We start from the raw sequence: 21,226 nt of genomic DNA on the forward strand, positions 1-21,226 counted from the left end.
AGGGGGTGAACGTTTGTCATGTTTCCTCTTCTGGAGAGGTAATCATTGCCCAAGAAGACTAAGATGAATGGATTTGATTTGATTTTGTTATTTATCGTCGCTTTTCTGTCACTTTTGGATCACTACGATGAGGATTCGGGATATTGTGAAGAAATTGATGAGCCGACGCTCGCAAAGAACACCCATGCCCAAGCCGGGATACAAACTGAAACACCTAGCGTTGTAGTGCGCTGTGCTAACCACTCCGCCACGGAGGTTGACAAGGCGTAGATTAACTTTTCCCCGTAATTCATTTATGAAGTGTCAACAAATGTGAATGTAATTGGTCCAATAGGGTATATTTGTTGTAAAAGATTAAAATCATTACAACACTCGTTGTTGCTCAAATCCCGACATAGCCTGGGTGTTCTTTGTGAGTGTTGCCTCATCAATATCATCTAATATTCGCTCATCCTCACCGTCGCGATTGGTCAGAAGAAGCAAAGAGGCGACGCTAAGTAACAAAAATACTAATACACCAATTCTAGAGAATTTCCTTGTACTTGCCTGTACCACCCCCTTCTAGCTGAACTTATCAGAATATAGCATCCCACAAAATCACTCAATTCATGCACTGACGGTTGTTATTACCTATAGTTGATGAGCTGTATCTTTGCGGATAAACCCTGTTGCTGTGCAGTAGCAAGGGGAGGAGCTAGATACTGCCTTAGCCACTCCTCTTACTCTGTAAGAGCAGTCACCCAATCAAGTGCAGAGTAGGTGGCAACTAATCTCTCTCTCTGCGCGCAGCAGCCAAGGTCACCCACAAAGATACACCTCTTCAACTCTAGTACCCATACCAGTTGACTACTTACCTATCTATGAGTGTCTTGGACTTCCTGAGGAGAATTTCCACATCCTGGCTTTGCGATTCACAAGAGGACTTGTCCAGTAAGCTGCCGTGAAGATTAACCTGCAAGAAATCAAACATAGTCATTTAACATTTAGTAGTGAACAAAATGTTAAGGTATTAAACCTACATTTTGATTAACCAAGTCAAAGTTGCAAGTTCAATTTACTTGCAAAAATTACCTAAACAAAACTAATTTGCACAGAAACAGATTCTAAAAAACTCTAACTGCTGCAAACGATAAAGTATTTCGATGACAAAATTGCACACAAAAACAGATAGCCACTGTATAAAGATTATAATTTAAATAGATGATTCCTGTTTTAGAAACTTCCCACATAATGCAATGCTCTTCCCATGAAGTTTGGTTATATTTACGTCTGAGGATTTGATTTGATTTGTCAATTTAGCGTCGCCTTTCTGCCACTTTTGGCTAATCGCGACGACGAAGGTGAAATTAATGAAGGGGCACTCGCAAAGATCACTAGACCGGGATTCGAACCCGGGACTCCTGGGTATGTCTCTCGGTTTCTAAATGAAACCTGGTGAGCCCGCCGTGTTTGTGAAGGAGCGCTTCATACGCTCGTGTGGACTGCAGACGGAGCAGCGGTGCTGTAGCGTTGCAAGTGGGAGCAAGGCATGAGGCTTCGTGCAGTGAGAAATCCTTTTCATCCTGTTCGCCATTAACAGTGCAGTGTGACATTGTAATCGTGGCAGGGGAAACAGAAGGTGGTTGCACAAAAAGAGGGCTTCCATCCCCCGCTCACTGTATTCTCATAACTCTCAAAGAAAGTGGCTCCCCCACTCCTGCTCCGCTGCTTACTGGCCTTGAGGTGCAGTGGCGGGAAGCTCGCACCGCTTGCTGGCCTTCACGAGCAAAAGCGTTTTATGCCTGATCTACAAAGTGAATAAACCACTCCCTGACAAGGCTCATTTTTCACATTTTCTGAGGCAGAGAAGAAGAGAAGGAGAAAGAAAAAATTAGGGGATACACAAGAAGTATGACAAAGAAGTAAGAGGAACACGAGAGAGGGAAAAAGGATAAACGAAATAACAGAAACTGAAGAAGAAAAAGGGTGTAATGAGAGTGAGAGAGAAACAGAACAAGACAATCTGATGAAAACAGAGATAGAGAGAAAAGTAATAAACAATAGATAGAGAGAGAAAAGAAAAGAGAGAGAGACAATAGAATGAACGAGTGAGAGAGAGATAGAAGAAAGAGAGATAGAGAAGAAAGGGAGAAGGAGAGAGAGAGAGAGAGAGAGAAAGAGAGAGAGAGAGAAGAAAGAAGAAAGAAGAAAGAGAGAAAGATAATAAAGAAAAAGATAGAAAGATAAAAAGAGAAAGAGTAAAGGGAGGGATAGAGAATAAACAAGAGAAGGAGAGAGAAGGAGAGAGGAAAGAGAAAGGGATAGAAATAAGAAAGAAAGATAGAAAGACAAAAGGAAAGAATAAAGAGAGAGAGAGAGAGGGAAATAGAATAAGCAAGAGAAGGATAGAGAGAGAGAGAAAGGAAATAAATATATATAGAAAAGAAAGAGCGTAAAGAGAGAAAGAGAGAGGAAGACAAAAAGCAAGAGTAAAGAAAGAGAAAGAGAATAAACGAGAGAAGGAAAGAGAGAGAAGAAAGAGAGCGAGAGAGAGAGATAATAAAGAAAGAAAGAGTGAAGAGAGAAGAGAGGGAAATAGAATATGCAAGAGAAGGAGAGAGAGAGAAATGAAATAAATAAAGAGAAAAATTAAGAACGTAAAGAGAGAGGAAGAGACAAAAGAAAAACAACGAGTAAACGAGATAGAGAGAGAAAGAACAAAGTAGACGAGAGGTAAAGAAACGAACAAGAAAAATGGACAGACGTGAAAGCGGGAAACTAAGAAAAACGCCTGGCATTGTGCGTACGAGAGACCACCAATCTCAAACAACCCCTGTAATCTGGACTTCAATACATCGATGCAAGATCGATTACACCAAGATGGCCTCCGAGGAGAGGAAAACATCCCATAACATTTGTTCACCAATCCAAGATGAGGCTCCACAAGACCAAACAAGAAACCATAAAAACCGTTCGCCCCTTTCATCAGCGCCGCTGATTAATTTTCCCGCGTCTTTCCGTAGCATCAGCAAACTTCGTGGCGGTCATATTTCACGAAAAGAAGTCCCAGTTCACAGCGAAAACGACGATTAACCCCCTCCCTCCACAGTGTCTTCATTTCGCCTCCAATATCCAAAATGGTTCCCTGATTTCCAGAGCTTTATTTTTTAAACGAGGCAAAATATTATTAGCTTTCAGCGTTCGCCTTGCAGAAAGTAATTTCATTTCCAATTTCGACAAAGGATAGAATTCTCACTGGTGCTTCCAAAACTGTAGAAGAGGAGGGAGAAATGCTGACGTTGGGGTGGGGGAGGTTTCGCCCCCTGCCCCTTCTGCCGTCTCATCTCTCTCTCTTCTGATTTATAAAGAGAAGTAGAGAAGTGATGTGAAGGAAAAGTTGTTATTTCCCTCTCTTCCTGATCCTTGTTGCAAAGCAAGTCATTTATGTTCATCCACCTCTAACGTTTCGACATCCATTGTTCTCTTCTAAATCTAGAGACAGTGTTACATGTCAAGTCTTATTTATTTTCTGCCTAGCAAGTTTTATTTGTGTTCATTAAATTCATAGTTATTCGATGTACGGTCACCGGCAATAACAATGAGACGCCTAGATCCTCAAATACTCCCTTCCATGCAAGGCGTTGTGCGTGTTGCCTAACTCTAGGCGATAAGTGAATTTTGATAGCAAATTTTCAATGGCAACTTCTACCACCACCGTAGAGTTATGCAACACACATAACGCCCACGCACTGAACCTAGCATTTCAGGATCTATAGAGTGTCTCAACCTTAAAAGTCAGTATGGACGTAAATGGAGTTACTTCCCTCTCTCTCTAATACATGAGTTTTGCCAATAGCTCTGTCCTTCTCTACCACCGCTGCGTTGCCAGATGTTACAAAATTTACAAAATGTGAAAGTCATCAATTTCAAACGGTGAAATCATTTTTCTGTAGAGTTTTTACGCTCTATTTACTGACAGCATTATATAACCTATCATAAATTCACGTGATCTGAAATTTACATAATTATGCAATTTTGCAAAACGCTTAATTTTTTTCTAGTAAATACTTCAAAAGCCATAAATATCAAACCGCTTGAACAACTTTGCCAGTTTATTTTCTATAGGATCTATGGTGTTTGTAGATATGATATTCTTCGCCTGAATGAATGAATTTGCTTACGAAGAGAGTTATATATATACACATTGGATTTTTGTATAAATCATCAGACCGTAACACGAAAAAGTTGGTTAGCTAGAAACTTTTCGGTTTGTCGCGATACACATGCAGACCAAGCCAGAAAAGTGTTGACCATTGTTTGAAGTTATTTTTAGAATGCATTGTTACTCCACAGCACCGTTATTTATTGTAAAATCGTAGTTTGTTTACGCGGGCTGTCTCGCGTATGAAATTCATTGCGCGCCACCGACGTTACAATTCAGTTGCAGGCAGGTGTCCCGGTTCGTAGGAAGTGCAGTGTGCTATGTGTCATAATTCTGGATTGCATGTAAGTTACATATTTCGTTTAATAATGGATAGAGAAGCTGGAAAAAGACGCAGTATTGGTAAACGTCGAGGTAAAGAACGCATAATAGTTACGTGCGTGTGTTAAATCACTTTTTAAAGTCAATGAATATCAGCCAGGCGGTTAAGACAACGGCTGATGTTACGGAGGGTTCTGAACGTGTTGTATACAAAATACGATTTGAAGAAACCGAAGGTTCTCTCAAAACGCCGGCAAAAAAGCAGTCTAAAAGAATGGGGCAACAGAATAATGCCAGAATGAGAAAATACGATGGCATAGTGCAAAGTGGAGTGCGTTGCATAGTCCATTCCTTGCTTTTCGAGAACATTCCACCCACTCTGAATTTAATATTGAGGAGGGTAAATGATGACAGTTCGTTACCGAATATATCTTAATGTTTGTTTTTGCATTTATTTAATTCTGTTTATGTAAAGGATACAACATTCAACGAAAGAAGTAACAATAATTGCGTGTAACACATTTAATGCAAATGTAAAATAATAAATAGTTGCGTCAAAATATAAACTTTTACATGCAAATCTTGAGCTAACTATGTTTTTTTTTTCCAAAATGCATCAAATACATAGATCTTGAAGATTTCTTATACGGTATTAAGGAAGTAAATTTTGTCGCAATCATTAGCGATTAAGAGCGACTCGATGCGCCTCCGCTTGTTGATCTGGCAACGCCGCGCTCCATTTAACCCATACTGACTTTTAAGGTTGAGACGCTCTATAGGCATCCCAATTTTATGCGAGGAGTGACTGTACGTTGAAGAACATTCTCCTTATGCACAATAGTTGATTGATTTAATTTATTTTACTTCCCTTTTGTGTCACTTTTGGCTAATTTGCGAAGACGGGGATGAGTGATGATGTGATGAAATTGATGAATGGACACTCATAAACATGCATGCCCAGGCCGGATTCGAACCCGGGACCCGTGGCGTCGTAATTTTGCACAATAGGAAGAAGTATATTTTATTTTTTAAATGTCACAAGTGCTATCAAAATTCGACTATTGGTCAGTGAGATACAGGCTTTATAGATATTCAGTATAATTCTGATGATATATTTTTACAAATTAGTTTGGTAACAATACTTTCACATATGACACAAATAAATAAAAATTTCGGAAGGGGGCAATGGGGGCAGTGTTAATTATTCAAGGGCGTTGCAGAAACATGATACTTCAAACTGAAGTAATATTTTTTTCAGGGGACAACACTATTACGGAGAAATATGAGCCTCGTTTGCACTTTCCCCACCCAATGGGAAAATACTACGGATCCTCATCAATGCGGTTATGGGCAGAAGAAACAGTTTTTGTCCAGCCAGACGCGAGGACTCTAATCTACTCCTTCACCGTCGACCTTTCCCCGCGGCGAGCTGGAGAACGAGAGATCTGTGCGCTAATACTTGCTCGATTTGATGGCGTAGAAAGACACATGAACGGAAAGAGGACACGTTGAAGATTTGATTTGCCGTAGGAAAGAGTCGAAATTACCCATTTGTTTAGCCGTAACTTCAAGTTGTTGCGTTTTCTTTCTTGCTCCACAAGGAATGTATGTGAATCGGAAAATTCTTATCATATTTCTCAAACATCGTATGCAGCTTAATAATGAACTTTAAAAATCTCTTTCAGATGCCAACATGGGGAGAAATTCATAATATCTTGTATAATCGGGTTTCTGTTTAGTGGCTGTGTTTGAAGCGGTAGGCCATGCCATCAAAAAGCCTATCATCAAACCCGAAGTGCTCAAATTTCAAAATTAAAAAAAAAATAGTTTCGACCCGGTTTACTTATGACAACGACTCGGCAGCGACGGAAAGCGCCATATGGAGTATCACAATAAAACTGACTTACATTTATTTATTAAACAAACAACATTTAAAATTGAAGATGAACAAGATTTCCCTTCTATATTTCCAGTCTGACACCCTTTTCAAAGAAAATCCCGTGGTGGAGTGGTTAGCACATCGCCCTACGACGGCAAGGGTCCCAGGTTCGAATCCCGGGATGTTTGTGAGTCCTATCATTAATCTCATCATATCATCCCCATCTTCGCAAATTAGCCAAAAGTGGCACAAAAGGCGAAGTAAAATAAAGCAAATCAATCGATCAAAGAACATCCACCCACGATTTACTTTAAATAATATATATTCTAATTGTCTTTACTTATTAACGAAAGTTAGGAAAATTTTATTTAAAACAGTTATCTAGTACAAGCGTACTTATCACAATCTTCTATTAGACAGAAATATAATGAATTCTAACTATAGTGTAAAATGTAACTAATTTTAAATGTGATCGTGAATGTCACTAATTAGCTTAGCGACTCCGAAAACTATGGATTCGACACTAATCTACGTCATTTGTGGCATTTTATTTTTCACCCCCTCTCACCCCCCATGCCGATAGGTGATGAACTTGGAGTTGAACCGCATTGGGAATGTCACGAAAACTATGCATTCCATTCGCAACACAGCCTGAATGTTAGACAACCCGAGAAACACTATCGTCGTGCGGATTGCATAGTCACGGATGTCTGCTCGTGCGGATTTTAATATCGGTGGTTCTCGATTATTTTTACATGTCACCCCTTCCCACCCCACCCCTAGGGGTGCCAGGTGCGTCTTACCTCAAAACTATTCTTTCCAGATTGCAAGTGATACGTGTACCAAGTTTGGTTGAAATTGCTCGAGGCGTTCGAGAGTTATGCCGGAACAAACAAATATACACACCCGCACACACACACACATACATCCATTTATATATGAGACAAAATGTTTACGTTTCCTACTTGTTTGTATTAGAAATGAAATGGATGTTCCTCATGTACATGCATCGCTATGGTGAAAGAATTTAACCCACTTTACTTTTTCTATAAAAAATAATCAAACAATTTCAAATTCTCCACTTGTGGTACTCGAGGTGAGTTGCAACACAGCACTACTTATTCTCAGTTATAGAAAAGCAAGCGAGCATTCCTGAAGAAATTGGCGACAACTGTCCACCCCAGTGCACACACATATAAATCTCACTACAATTGGAACATATACAGCTGCTCAGTGGCAGCGATTAGGGGGCAAGGAGGGGGCAGTTGCCCCCCCCTTTTCGCCACTTTTGCCCCTGCACTATGCTAAATCTTATGTACAAAGGGAAATATACTGTCTTTGCCCCCCCCCCCCCAGTTTTGGCACCTTGTTAATGCGGACCCGATATGCCGGACTTCGCTTAATCCGGACAGGAAAAAAAAGCAAAATGCAAGGTTTTAAATGTGACTAGAAGTCAACAAGAGAACTTCCCACAGAACAGGCAGTCAACCACTGATGAAATTATGTTTCCTGCAGACTTTCTACTGTACTGTATAGTGTATTTAGGCCTATGCCCTTTAAGTAGACCATAATAAACGTGTTTTGTTGCAATAAACGGAGTTTTAATGCACTTTCTACTGTTCTTTTAGGTCATTTCAGTTAATCCGGACTTTCGTTAAACCTGTCAATTTATCCCCCTCCCCCGTTAGTCAGGATTGACGAGGTTTTACTGTAAATTGATTCCAACAACACACCGATTGGAACAAGCAAAGGTATTCACAAGCACTCTTAACTCGAGCATATACTTATACACAATGGCTATATCTCACTCAGTATAATATTGCTTTCAACTGTACATGACTGTCAGTACTCTTCGTTGTCTTTCAACCAAACAATCATATTTTACATGGATTTATCTTACAAATATATAATTCGTTTGCAGGTAACACATACTGAAATATCTGTCACACAGAGGCGTATATTCCAGGCTATCTACGCTACTTGCAAAGCCCAGGTTCAGAAGAGAAGAAAAAATCGGTCGAAAAATGTGCATAAAATTGTTCATTTCAATAAAGATGATGGCCTTTCAGGAGTTGGCACACTTATTTCTTACAAGTTGTTACACTAATTTCTTAGGAGTTGGCAATATTGCCTGCTTTCTTTTAAATCCGCAGGGGATTGCGTGAGTTGAGCTTGGCAGTCTTCCTTCTATGATGCCGGTAGTGTTGCGAACTCATTGTTCCCAGCGTGGCATCTTCCCAGCAATGGGGAATTTTGGAGGGAAACTAATATTAGAGGAAAGGGTAAAAACATTGCTTTTATGACAGAGAAATTCCCCTCTGGGCCAAGAACATCACTTTCCAATGATGATCTACAAAGGCCTCCCCCTACAAATTTTTGTCCATTCGAATACTATAATATGATTAGATAGCCCAAGTTTTGAACCAAGTATACGCTACTGGCGTCACACATTCGTGAAACAATTTGGTTTAAAGACACATGCACTTATTTTCCTGTGGAACCACAAGGCAAAACAAAAAAAAAGACTTATATTTTGTCCGTGTAAAAAATAATGTCAGTTTTCACCAATGACGTCATTTGCTTTTCCTCTGATAATCCCTTTTTTGCTAATTAGTGAAAATTCGATAACTTTGATTACGTTGGATGGTCTTGTTGGTTGTTATTGACACGTTTGAAGAAGAAAAATACTTTCTCTTTCAAAGAGCACCGGGATGTCTTTCTTCCTTAATTTGTCTACAGTAGAATCTGCAGACTACAAGCCAATGTAGTCTAGATTACGTGTAGATTCCCACGCATTCCTTATGGAAAAATAAATCGCAACAACTTCAAGTTACGGCTAATCGAATGGGAGTTTTGGGACTTTTTCCTACCACAAATCAAATCTTCAACGTGTCGTCTTTCCGTTGATGTGTTTTCCTACGCCGTCGGAAGTTAGGCGTTCCTAAGAGAACTAGTAAAATTATACTTCCAAAAGCGTAATGCTACGTTTCATCGTATTGCACCCAAACCACCACTAAAGCATTGTCCCTCCATCCATCTCATCACTATTCATCTCCATCTCCGCGATTAGCCGTGAAGGCAGAGAAGCATTGGTATGGCGAGTGCGAAAGATTTTTTAGGGTTCTTTGGGCTCCGCAGGGACGGATTCCTTTCCAGAGGAAAGAACCACAGACTACTTTTTTCCTTCCTCGACCTCTGAGGCACATATCCCGACGAGGCCTGAAGAAATTGGTAACGACGTTCCTGCGGTTCGCTTCCCATTTCCCGCTGCCCCCCAGTCTGCCAAAACCCATTATCCGGAAACGCCCCAGAAATAAATTCAGAATCCAGTTACCTGAAACTTATCATGGTGGACCTCTAGGAACCTCTTCACTTTGATGGTATCGTTGTTCTTTATGGCTTTCTCTAGCTGACTCGCCTCCCATGTCAGGTCTGTGATGGATGACGTAAGACTGCAAAGGAAAGGTACAAAAAGAAGTGATTAAGTGTTTCCAACTTAGTCACTGAAAAAATGCCAAGATTTTACACAAATATCTAACTTACGCTGAAATATTTTCATATACATAATATTTCTAGTTCACTTTATAGGCCCTGATGAGTTGAAATGCACAATTAAGAATGAAAGATTTTGCTGCAGTAAAAAAAAAGAAACTCGAGTAAAGATGGGAGTAAGAACGAATCCACTTGGAAAATGACTGTATATTTCTTGAAAAAGCGAAAATATGCTGAATATGACAGAAAATCCATCAAAATATGCTTTATAACGTAGAAATGGCCAAATATGCCAAAATAAGCCGTTAAAAAGCATCTAAATTCAATTAGTTTCTTCACAATATGAATTTCTATATATTCAGGGAACATTTTTTTTTTCTAAGTCAGGACTTTTCACGTCCAGCATATTGTTTATTGAACTGGGATGTTGGTTGTTTACATAGTAAATGTGTACAGGAACATTGATAATTACAATTACATTAGTGTTTCCTGCTACTGTCGCAGGAGACAGGTCGTGGGTATGTGCCCAACATATACAACTTGATTGATTGATTGATTTGTTTTATTTTACTTCGCGTTTTGTGCCTCTTGGCTAATTTGCGAAGATGGGGATGAGTGATGAAATGATGAAATTGATGAATGGACATTCACAAACAACCAAGCCCGACCGGGATTCGAACCCGGGACCCTTGGCGTCGCAGCGCGATGTGCTAACCATTCGGCCACAGGGTCGTGCAATATATACAACTAACGGAGCGAATTAACAATATAGAGAAAGTCTCCAATTTTGTTAATTTTCGGTACACTAACTAATTTTGATCTCCTAATCACGAATCTGTTGAAAAAAATCGGGGGTCACGTCCGAAAATTTGAAAAAAAGCCGATTGAATTTTTTATATATATAGGTGTATATGCGTAGTTTTACGAACAAAAATGTAATCTCCTGTCATTGTGTCCAACCACGCCGTTGTTTTACAAGAAAATGATTTATGATGTTCAATTCTAGAACGATCCCTATTTTTTCGATGAATTTAGGGGTGAAATGAGTGCTAATGGAACCTAACCTAACAGGCCTAACCTAACCTCGTGTGAATGGTTCGTGGGGCTACCCGTGGATGTCTTTTGGGGCTAACGTCAATGGTTTGTGGGGCTACCCGTGGATGGTTTTTGGCGCTAACGAACAATTTTTCATCAAAATGAACAATTTCCAGACGTGACCCCCGGTTTTTTACAACAGATTCGTGATTAGGAGGCCAAAATTAGTTAGTATACCGAAAATTAACGAAATTGGAGACTTTCTCTATATTGTAAATTCTTACCCAACTAACTACAAACAATACATACAAGATATAAGGATTTATCATGATAATTTGCACGATATTTGAATACAAGCACAGGTGCACATATTATACATTTGTTAAAAACCATATGAAGAGATTACTTAGGTTCCCTAGAATCTGAGTGTGATTCACCTTGTCATGGTCGTGGTAGAGGTACCTTACGCCGTCGGGGACGGAGTGTCCCGATGGAGTTTATCAGTGGATTGGTGTGGGCTCGAACCTTGGCCCATATGCGTTGTTTGGCGATTTGGAGCGTCTCCTCTATCATTGGATATTGCAGATCATTGCATCTGGGTGATACGGGTGTCCATGGGATAGGACCCAATCATGCGTAGCGCTCTGTTCTGCACAATCTGGATCTTTTTGTGATGGGTCTGTGCCATCTGGGTCCATACCGGACTGGCATAGAGTAGAATAGGACGAACCATCGAAGTGAACACATGGAGGCGTGTGGCAAAAGGAAGAGTGTGCGCACGTAGCAATGGAGATAGGTAGCCAAGACGCATGCGTGCGCGCTTCCAGGCCGCATCTGTGTGAGATCCAAATTTCAGTCGTCTGTCCAGGAGGACACCCAGATATTTCACTTGGTCACGATGAGGCACTCGGCGTCCGAAGAGGGTGACTCGAGCTCGTTCTGGTACGGGGCCCAGGCCGAAGACCGTAACAAAACTCTTCTCCGGGTTTATCCTGATCTTCCATTTTGTGGCCCATTTCTCAAAACGGGTGGTGTACTTCTTCAGGTTGTCTTCGCAGTTTTCGAGACGTTTGTTCCAGACAAATGCTGCCGTATCATCGGCATACGTGGCTAGCATGCCTGTTTCAGGTGTTGGAATGTCAGCTGCATAGAGTGCAAACAGAAGAGGAGAAAGCACTGCACCTTGCGGAACGCCGGCCAGAATGGGGCGTGAAGACGACTGGTGGCCGTTAATAGTGGTTACAAAACTTCTCCCGAAGAGGAAGCTGGACAAGATCTGACAATATGTGGTCGGAATGTGCATTCGGTGGAGTTTGTACAAAAGCCCGTGGAGCCACACACTGTCAAAGGCCTTTTGCACGTCCATGAAGAGTCCTAATACTTTTTGTCTGCGGTCGAGTTTGACCGCCACTCTATCTACCACACATAACAGTTGTTCCGTTGTACCGTGATGTAACCGGAAGCCAAATTGGTGGTCAGGTATCAAGTGATGAAGGTCACAAAAGTGTGCCAGTCTGGTTCGAAGTACTCGTTCGAACGTCTTCCCCACATGGGTCAGGAGGCTGATTGGTCTATAGTTGTTGAGTTCTTGCGGATTTTTGCCCGGTTTAGGAATAGCTATTACCTTTGCTAGTTTGCAGTCTCGTGGGAAGTAACCAAGGCGAAGCATGTGTGTGAAAAGTTTGGCTAAGAACACGTAGCCTTTTCTTGTCAGGTGTTTGAGTGCTTCTGCAGGAACACGATCGATGCCTGGGGCCGAGCGGGATTTCAGCAGTCGGGGTCGTTGCATACACTTCTCGTGGGGTGACATGAGGCACGTCGAGACCGAGTGGCATGCGTTTTAGGGAGTGTAGTCCCTCAATTACCAAACGTGTTGTTGAGGCATCCCGCAAGTCACTGTTGGGGATGAAACAAACTCTTACCAAAAGAAATATAGTCACGAAACTCCTAACCTTATTGTAGAAGTACAGTAAAAAAAATTATACTGCGCATCAGTCAGTGATGTGCAGAGGAGAACCTTGTATACGTTTTCTTAGAATTGCGAACAATTTCTCACCGAGGAAAAAATGCAATGTAGGAAATATTATATTGTTTTATGGGAAAAATACTACTTTTGCACCACGACTGCCATCTGTTGGTGTCTTTGACATCTTTAGCTTTTTTTCACAGTTAATGATAAAAAGAGAAAAGAGAAATCCTGTTGTAAATGCGATTATTGTCAGTTTGTTAGGAGCAACTATAGTTGAAAATGTCACTCAACTTTCATTAAAGCCTTGAAAATTAAGTTTAATGTAGCTTAGATTGTCTACATAGTCCATGTAAACTACAACCCAATGTAATATATGCGTAGATTACGTGTAGACAACGCATGTAGACGTAAACTTAAAGTGCACGGCACATCACTGGTTCCGGGTTCGAATCTTGACCTGGGCATGATGAGTGTCCCTTCATGAATTTCATCACATCACTCGTCTTCATCGTCGCGATTAGCCAAAAGAGTCAGAAAAGCGATAATGTGCGCATGAGCACGTGAACACTCATGTATCTTAAATTACGTACATATTAAATGCACACACACACACATATATGGAAAGAATACTATGTTTGATGTACGAGTATATACACAAAATTTACTCTAACAAGACTTATTTCACGTTTGATAACTTTTGTAGATAGTTGGTAACACTGACTCCGGCGGTATTCCATGGAGGGCGTTGAACACAATTGCTGTGCATGTTGCATAGAGCTGACAGCTAAGAGGCTGTTGGCCACTATACCCCGAAGATGTTCACTTCGCTGTGCGAACACTCATGCAAGCGACAATACTTCTTATATTCGGCACCAGAGTGCAGCATATACAAGGCATGTCTAGGGGGACTCGAAAAGGTCTGTGCCACATAGTTGCAAACTTTAGCGATAATTCACTAAACCTGGCGGATTTTAAGGTGGAGAGGGACAATTTCCCCTAGGTCCTTCTTGCATTACTTCAAATATGGCGTGATTTTGGGGGGAAATTGTTGAAAATAAATTGAACTGTTATTCTCACTTTTTCAATTGAATATGAAGTTACAAGGGAGAGGAGTAAATTTGCATCCAGTACAAAAACATTATTGTGAACACTCGTATGCGAACCGTACGCGACGCCAGTGAGTAAAATCACTGAAATCGAATGAAACACAAAGATTTTAACAGGATAATTGCCCAATGCATGAAATGCCAAGAGCATCCACTACCTTATACATTTCCTGTCAGGCAACACTAAACACCGTCGTCATCTTGTAATCAAGGTGTCCCGAGTTCGTTACCCAGCGGAGCCACATACAGGTTCGGATCTCACTTTAAACTGTAGGTCCAGTTACAATTCGCCTATATGTGCATAACACTGGACTTCAAACAAAAATACTCAAATTCTAACACTAAACACAGCTCTCACTAAACTTTACATTTTTGAAAGAACGACACTGAAGCATATTATAGCAATATTAATATCGAACAATATTTCTTTAATTAGACTTGTCAAACTTGCAAAATTTCAAATCATGTAAGGATGTCCATGGAACGTAACCAAAAGTCAGCCTTACTTCCACATAACATAGGTACACTGGTAATTGCGGTCCTGCAGGCCAACGAAGATTTGGGGCCTGAGCCTACAGTCAGCAGAATGTTTTGTCCTTGTATATATGGTGAATCCACCTTTGCAGCCTCAGCTTCTAGCATGATCATGGAGATTATAGTCCTCAGTTGACAGTGTAGTTTTAGTTGTTGGTATTGACTTAAAGTTTGTAAAAATGAGTGAGAAAGTTTTGGAAAAGACATTCTATTTTATCATTAGGGTCAGTTTGGTTTTTCTTAAGGGGCTTGCCTCCATATTGTATGATAGGCAAAAATAGCCTATCGTAACGTTCTGCTAGGAACGTGGAACCTTCCTGGGGGGTGATGTAACTTGAGGTATCTTTCCTCCTCATTGTTTGAGCACTCGCTGTACATGGTAAGCCTGATGGTAATAGGCGAGAGGTTATCTATACACTCTTGGAAATGGTAAAAAAACAATCACTATGCCTTCAAGTCTGGATCAAACATGGTTGAAATAGGATAATTAATACCTGTCTATCACCGATGATGAAGTTCCTTGCAGAAGACTCTTAGAATAAGCCTGTACTCGATCGCTCAATTTCTCCTGTTGCTTCTCGCTCCAAGCCCAAAGAAAAAAGACCTCTCACCACCCGTTCTTCTCTATCTGTTGATCAACAATACCTGTTGATCAGCACCTTAACTCCAATAATACAGGAATGTTTGTTAATTACTGACATGACATTCCTTGAATGCCTGAGAGCGCAACGGCTGGTGACGGAGATTACGAACTCTGGCTTGATACAATTCTCTATTTTGAGGAGATAGATACGCTATGTGCTGATGTGGCCATTCAATCGATAGAAACCAAACAATTCATCTTAGAATCAGCATACGTGAACGTCATAATCTTTAAGCAACAACAATCTCGTAGCAATCTTCAGGTTAGTCAATAACCATTTGTTAAGATTATCCAACTGACACAAGAAATGTTTAATATTTAGTACCAATACTTGAAATGTCCCATAACTCAATTATGCGGATGTGAAACAAGTGCTTTACTGTAACCGATGAGCCACTGGAGTCTCTATGAAATTTTAATTCACATTGCAGCTTTGAGCTCGGGCGATGGGAGGCACCATTGTTAGAGCCTCCTGGAGGAAGCGTAACAACTCTTCTCCTGAGTTTTCGGCCTGTGTATGGTACGGTGGGCACGCACCATCGTGAGGAGATTGGGGAGCTACGAATGAGTAGCGTCACCCGGTCATGGAAACCTACAACAACGACTGCGGGTTCGTCGTGCTCACCACACGTAACTGGTTGGAGTGAGGCCGGCAATCATTAGGTAGGTCTTGGCCCTCAAGGGCTGTTGCGCCACGAGTTATTATTATTATTGTTCTGATGCTTATTTGAATCATTAAGTAAAGCACAGAAATGTTACCCCCTTCGATGGATTTGTGAGAGAAACAAAGCGAAGACATTTCCTACCTGCAGAAGACTGAATTCTGAACGAGGAACTATTCGGGGGGGGGGGAGTCCCCTGGACAAGAACTGTCACCAAGCTGGAAGACAACAGGAAAAAGTCTTCCTACTGAATAAATGCAGCGTTTTCGAGTCCTCTTTCCACCCCCCACCCACCTATCCACTTGCTCTTTCTTTGTCCAGTCATTATCTCCTGAGGCTGTCACCCTCTCTCCCCTGGCACGGAGACAAATCTCCTAGATGGGTTGTACCGTCTCTCTCTTTGTGAGAAAAAAACAGGAGACGAAGAGTAAATGTAATTAGCCTTGATTGTGAGTGAGAGGGACAGCTCGATTTTCCTCTGACTCTTAAGATGGATCTCCTCGTCTTCCCGGACTTAATTTTTCAATTGTTTTTTTCGTTGCTTTCTTTCTGCATGAAGAAATAATTCCTTCCCCACCCCCCGCCTGTACCTTTGTTTCTCAATTTTGTTTCAGGGCTCCTGGAGATGATTTCCCCGCGATTTCAATTAGATTGTTTGTCTCATTTGTTTCCCGCTCTTAAGGCTTTTTCTTCATCCGGTCCTCGCCTTCATTCCCGCCTTTTCTTTCGTAGCGGACCAAGACTACCTTCTGATTTCACTCATATATCGATAAGGGGACTATATCAAATTACCCAGAAGAAATAATTGGTTGCCTGATTTTTTTGTAAAAAATAATTCTTTGTTGTAACCTCTATGCAAGGGAAGTTCAAAACAGTCATTATTTCTTCGTCATATGTGACTTTCTTTAAAAATGGTGGCCATTTTTGTTTCATGGTTTCCGGAACTTTTCGTCCTTGCAGACAGTTGCGCTAAATTTGATAACTGAGCCAAGAAAAATGATAGAAAGCTTGGGTAAACAGCCTTGTTTTAGTACATTTCAAGCTTTAGTCTGTCCAGCAGGGTTGTTAGAGGTCCAGGAATTTCAAATAAATTCAATTCCGGTCCAGGAGAGAAAATCAGCAAGCGTAAATGGGTTATGGACCGTAAAGAACCTTTTTATCTGTAAAGTATTTCAATTCCGTCCAGGAACCTTTTTACCAGATCAATTTAAATACGGTCCATAAACCTCTCTTCCGGCTGAATTTAAATACGGTCCAGGAAACCTTTTTCCAGATTAATTTAAATTCGGTCCAGGAACTTTTATCCGGATCAATTTAAATTCGGTCCGATAACCTTTTTTTCAATGACACACTACGCCACTTGAACCGAATTTAAAAAAAAATCCGGTCCTGCAACGGAACCCAATAGAAGCCTTTAGAATGTATGGGTTCCTGTACCTGCAAGGTCCCTCTAGTGCACTTCTTAAAATAAACTTATACCACGGCTACAGATATCTTAATCTCAGGGGATAGGTTCTTTATTCGAGAATTACAAAAATAAAGCGTTTTATAGCCAAGAGGATATAGTTAAATGTGGATCTATATTCTGAAAACTGTAGACAATACAGAGAAAATATATAGCGAAGCTTGTATATACACATTGAAATATATATATATATATATATATATATATATATATATGCTGATTCCAAATTTACGTCGGTTACATTCTTCTTATAAATATATGTATAATTGAAAGGAAATCTTCTTTTCTTCTCACAATTTTGGGAAAAAGGCTTCTTCTTCTTTTCTTCCTTCTATTTCGGGAAAAAGCTTCTTCTTCTTTTCTATCTTTGATTTGGGAAAAGGCTTCTTCTTATTTTCTATCGTTGATTAGTGAAAAGGCTTCTTCTTCCTTTCTTCCTTTTATTTTGGTAAAAGGCTTATTCTTCTTTTCTAGCGTTGATTAGTGAAAAGGCTTCTTCTTCTTTTCTTTCTTCTATTTTGGTAAAAGGCTTCTTCTTCTTTTCTATCTTTGATTAGGGAAAAGGCTTCCTCTTCTTTTCTTCCTTCTATTTTGGGAAAGGCTTTTTCTTCTTTTCCTCCTATTTTGGAAAAGGCTTCTTCTTGTTTTCTTTCTTCTAATTTATTTTCTTTCCTTTTAAAGCGTAATCTTATTCATTACATATATGCCCTCGCTTTCCCCGCTTCACAAGCTATACTTATAGAAAGATTAGGGGCGTCTAAACTGACAGTAGCGCCACCTCCTATGTAACGACCAAAAGAGGAATAGCCCAGGATCGCTAACAGCAAGAGCTGCCTATGGCCCAGTGCGTCTAATAAGAAGCGCAACCGTAAGTGTTTCGGGGCGCCTAATTTGACACAGCGCCACCGAGGGACGGACAAATACAAAAGCTGACGATATTCTCCTCGTCAAAAGATCAAAAAGGAGAGAGATATACAATTTCTGATTTCATTTGCTCACTTATTAACTTTCATAATTGTTTCATATACGAGCATATTCTTATTTATCTTAATTGGCTATATACAACATTTTATTCACTCCTTCTATAATTTTTATACTCTTCCTTTATGTATTTTGCATTTACTATAATATATATAATCGCTCTTCTCCGCTCCAAGTTTCTACAGTGAACTCTGCTTTTCTTCATATGGCGTGCTGCCATCTATCATCGCTCTCGGGAAATATTTCTTCCTTGTGTTTTTCATTGTGTCGTCGGAAATGGCACGTGACATACCTCTAACAACCCTGCGAGCAAGTGCGCGTAGCGGCAGACAAGGGGAGGGGGGGCTCAAGTGGAGAGAGCGAAGCAGTACACGCTGCAGAGAAGGCTAGTATACTGATCTCTGGCGCAACTTTCGGCTGACCTACTTTTTTGGCAACGCAGGGGCAAGACATGGCAATCATCTGATTGCATCACCCACGCTCGCTCACGGATGAAAAGAGGGTTTTCCTCTTCTTGGTCGAGCTGTATCAATCTTTATTCTGCAATATTGTATATCAGTTATCAAGAAAGCACCGAGTGTCTTTCAAGGACCTTCACTGCAGATGCACCCTTCGGAACAAGGTAAGAAACACATAGAGAAAACCTTTCAAGTAAGCCATTGTCTCTTGTACTTTGAGCTTCCGACCCAAACTCTCCCCCTTCCCCCTTTTATCAGATGCAAGCGGCGGAACACCCTTTAGCCGCAACAAAAGGGACTCTTAAGGAAAAGGCGAGAGCGTCTTTTAGCGGGCGATTTCGAAAATGGAGTTTCGGAAAACGGTGGTTGCTTCGTCTGTCGGTAACTCCAGAAAAGCATTGCAACGAGGTTACTAAAACGGAGCGCAGAAAGCGGCAATGGGATTAGGAAAGAAAACAGAAGAATATTTAAGAGACGAAAATGGAATTGTCCTGCGAATTTTTACGGATGCACTGCTCTACCATGAAGGGAAAAACCCTCTCACCCTGCTTTCAACCCTCAGGAGATGAAATCAGCTGCTTGCCATATAATCCTGCCCCTTCATTGCCAAAATGTGGGCTTCCACATATCATCGCTTCCATTCAGTGCCTCATGTTTACATTAGGATGAAGAGGAAACTGTACACAGCAAAAGCAGAGGCTGATATCTTTGGGAATCAAGGGGTCCTGGCTTTGATACTCGGTGGAGGCACACAGTGGTCCCACTTCAAACTGTAGGTCCAGTCCCGATTACCCTTACTGTGCATAAAGTGGACATAAAACACCAAGTCAACTGAATGATATCTTTGAGAAGCCCAGTTTAGATATATAGGCTATTAATAGATTTCTATATATTAATAACATTCATTAGATAATTATACTACATATTCTTAATACGTAGTAGTTGTTTGATTGTGATCAACATGTAAAGTTTCTTAACTAATTGATTTCTATGGTTTTTATAATGTTAAAGTAAATTTTCCTCTAAGCCACGTAAAAGTTTGGAAGGGGTCAGTGCCTCCGCCCTCCTCCCTTGGCGACGCTACTTTTAAAATGTATCCTAAAAAGTTATTTTATAGAAAATGACATACCAAATCATGTTCAATCCCCCTTCCTCACTTTATATTTGAATTTTTTTTAGCACCCCCATGGGAAACACCTTAGCTGGGCCTCAAAATACCACCTGTCGATTCACCCCTGTAATTTTGTGAGGTGGTATTGATAGTTTGTGTAATTTATTATCCGTTTCGGAAATATTATTCTGCTACGAAGTTACAAATTTATTTTTTAAGAGTATATTAATATTGTATCACACATAATATTAAATTTTGCTTAACAGTAAGTCATAAGAAACTCGCCGATGGTGTTAAGTGGTAAACTCACCATATATTTTCTTCTATTTGATCATCATCGTCGCGATCAGCCAATAGTGGCGGAAAAGAGGGGCAAAAACACACACACAAGAATTTTATCAATACTTGGAAAGTTACTTTGATTTTACGAAGTATTATTTTTCTAATGAGTGTGGGGGTGTTGTCATGCCTCTACCCCCCTTCCAACGCTGGTTATACTTAATCGTTCAAGTTTCCTTGTCACTACTGTCTTAATTTTGTTATATAAACAAGACCATATTGTGCTAGAAAGTTATAAGCCAGTTACACAATGCCATTGTTAAGTTAAATATTCTAAAGCTTACCTTTCAAATCCTGCGTAGTTTTCTGAACTAATAATTCTCATAATATTTCTCCCACGTGTTTTAATATATTTTTAAAATAGATTGAAACAGTTAAAAATCAATCAATCTCACCAAACATTAATGACATCACAAGCACACTTCTCAATAACTGAGCTATCTTCGCTCTCTTCCATTCGCGGGGCAAGTTTCAGCTTGCACGCGTACAAGGAGAATACATACAGGCGGGAGCAATAACTGGGCGTGAAAGGGCACTGGGTAATGAAAAATGACGTATACTTGAAGAATATCGGCGTTTATTACAACCAGGGAAAGGATTTTAAGGTGCATGCATAATTATGGTCGGAAGAGGGGCGGGAAGGTGCAAAAAAAGGTGCTGAGAAAAGGCCTTTATTCAATGCTCTCCTTTTGTGCGCCTTCTGTATATAATGCGCGCGGACCGCGTAGAGAGCTGTGGTTCTGCCGAATAAGTTTTGTTGAAGTTCGTGTTTTCTCTCGCGGGTTTTGCTACTTTATCTTGGGAACTATTGGGGATGCAATGATTGTATTATACCATTTTATAGCTCTCGTTCTGCTCTACAAAATGATACTATAGGATTCCATTTTGTGTGTTTTCCAGCATTAGACGGTTGTAAAAACGAGTAGGCCTACTACTACTAATTCAGAAAAAAGCATTAAAGGTTTCCAAACTGAGTGGAAAGAAACCGGTAAACAAGAGTGAATGGAAACAAGAAGTAAACAAAAGAAACAGAAATTCAGGAGTGCCTTGGAGCCTATTTTTTTTTTTAAAAAAATCCTATTGGTCGGAA

General features: G+C 40.4%; 1 protein-coding gene across 1 annotated transcript in view; it reads right to left on the minus strand.

Moving 5' to 3' along the window:
• LOC146004296 (uncharacterized) overlaps positions 1–21,226 on the minus strand; it is a 953,900-nt gene that overhangs the window by 394,870 nt on the left and 537,804 nt on the right. Inside the window, exons 4-5 of the mRNA XM_083143016.1 lie at positions 9,676–9,793; positions 855–952 (exon numbers count right to left, since the gene is read on the minus strand). Coding sequence (XP_082999142.1) covers positions 855–952; positions 9,676–9,793 — 216 coding nt within the window. The remainder of the gene's footprint in view (positions 1–854; positions 953–9,675; positions 9,794–21,226) is intronic.

Source organism: Lepisma saccharinum, chromosome 21, assembly GCF_977018435.1.
Source record: "Lepisma saccharinum chromosome 21, izLepSacc3.1, whole genome shotgun sequence".
Classification (NCBI taxonomy): domain Eukaryota; kingdom Metazoa; phylum Arthropoda; class Insecta; order Zygentoma; family Lepismatidae; genus Lepisma; species Lepisma saccharinum.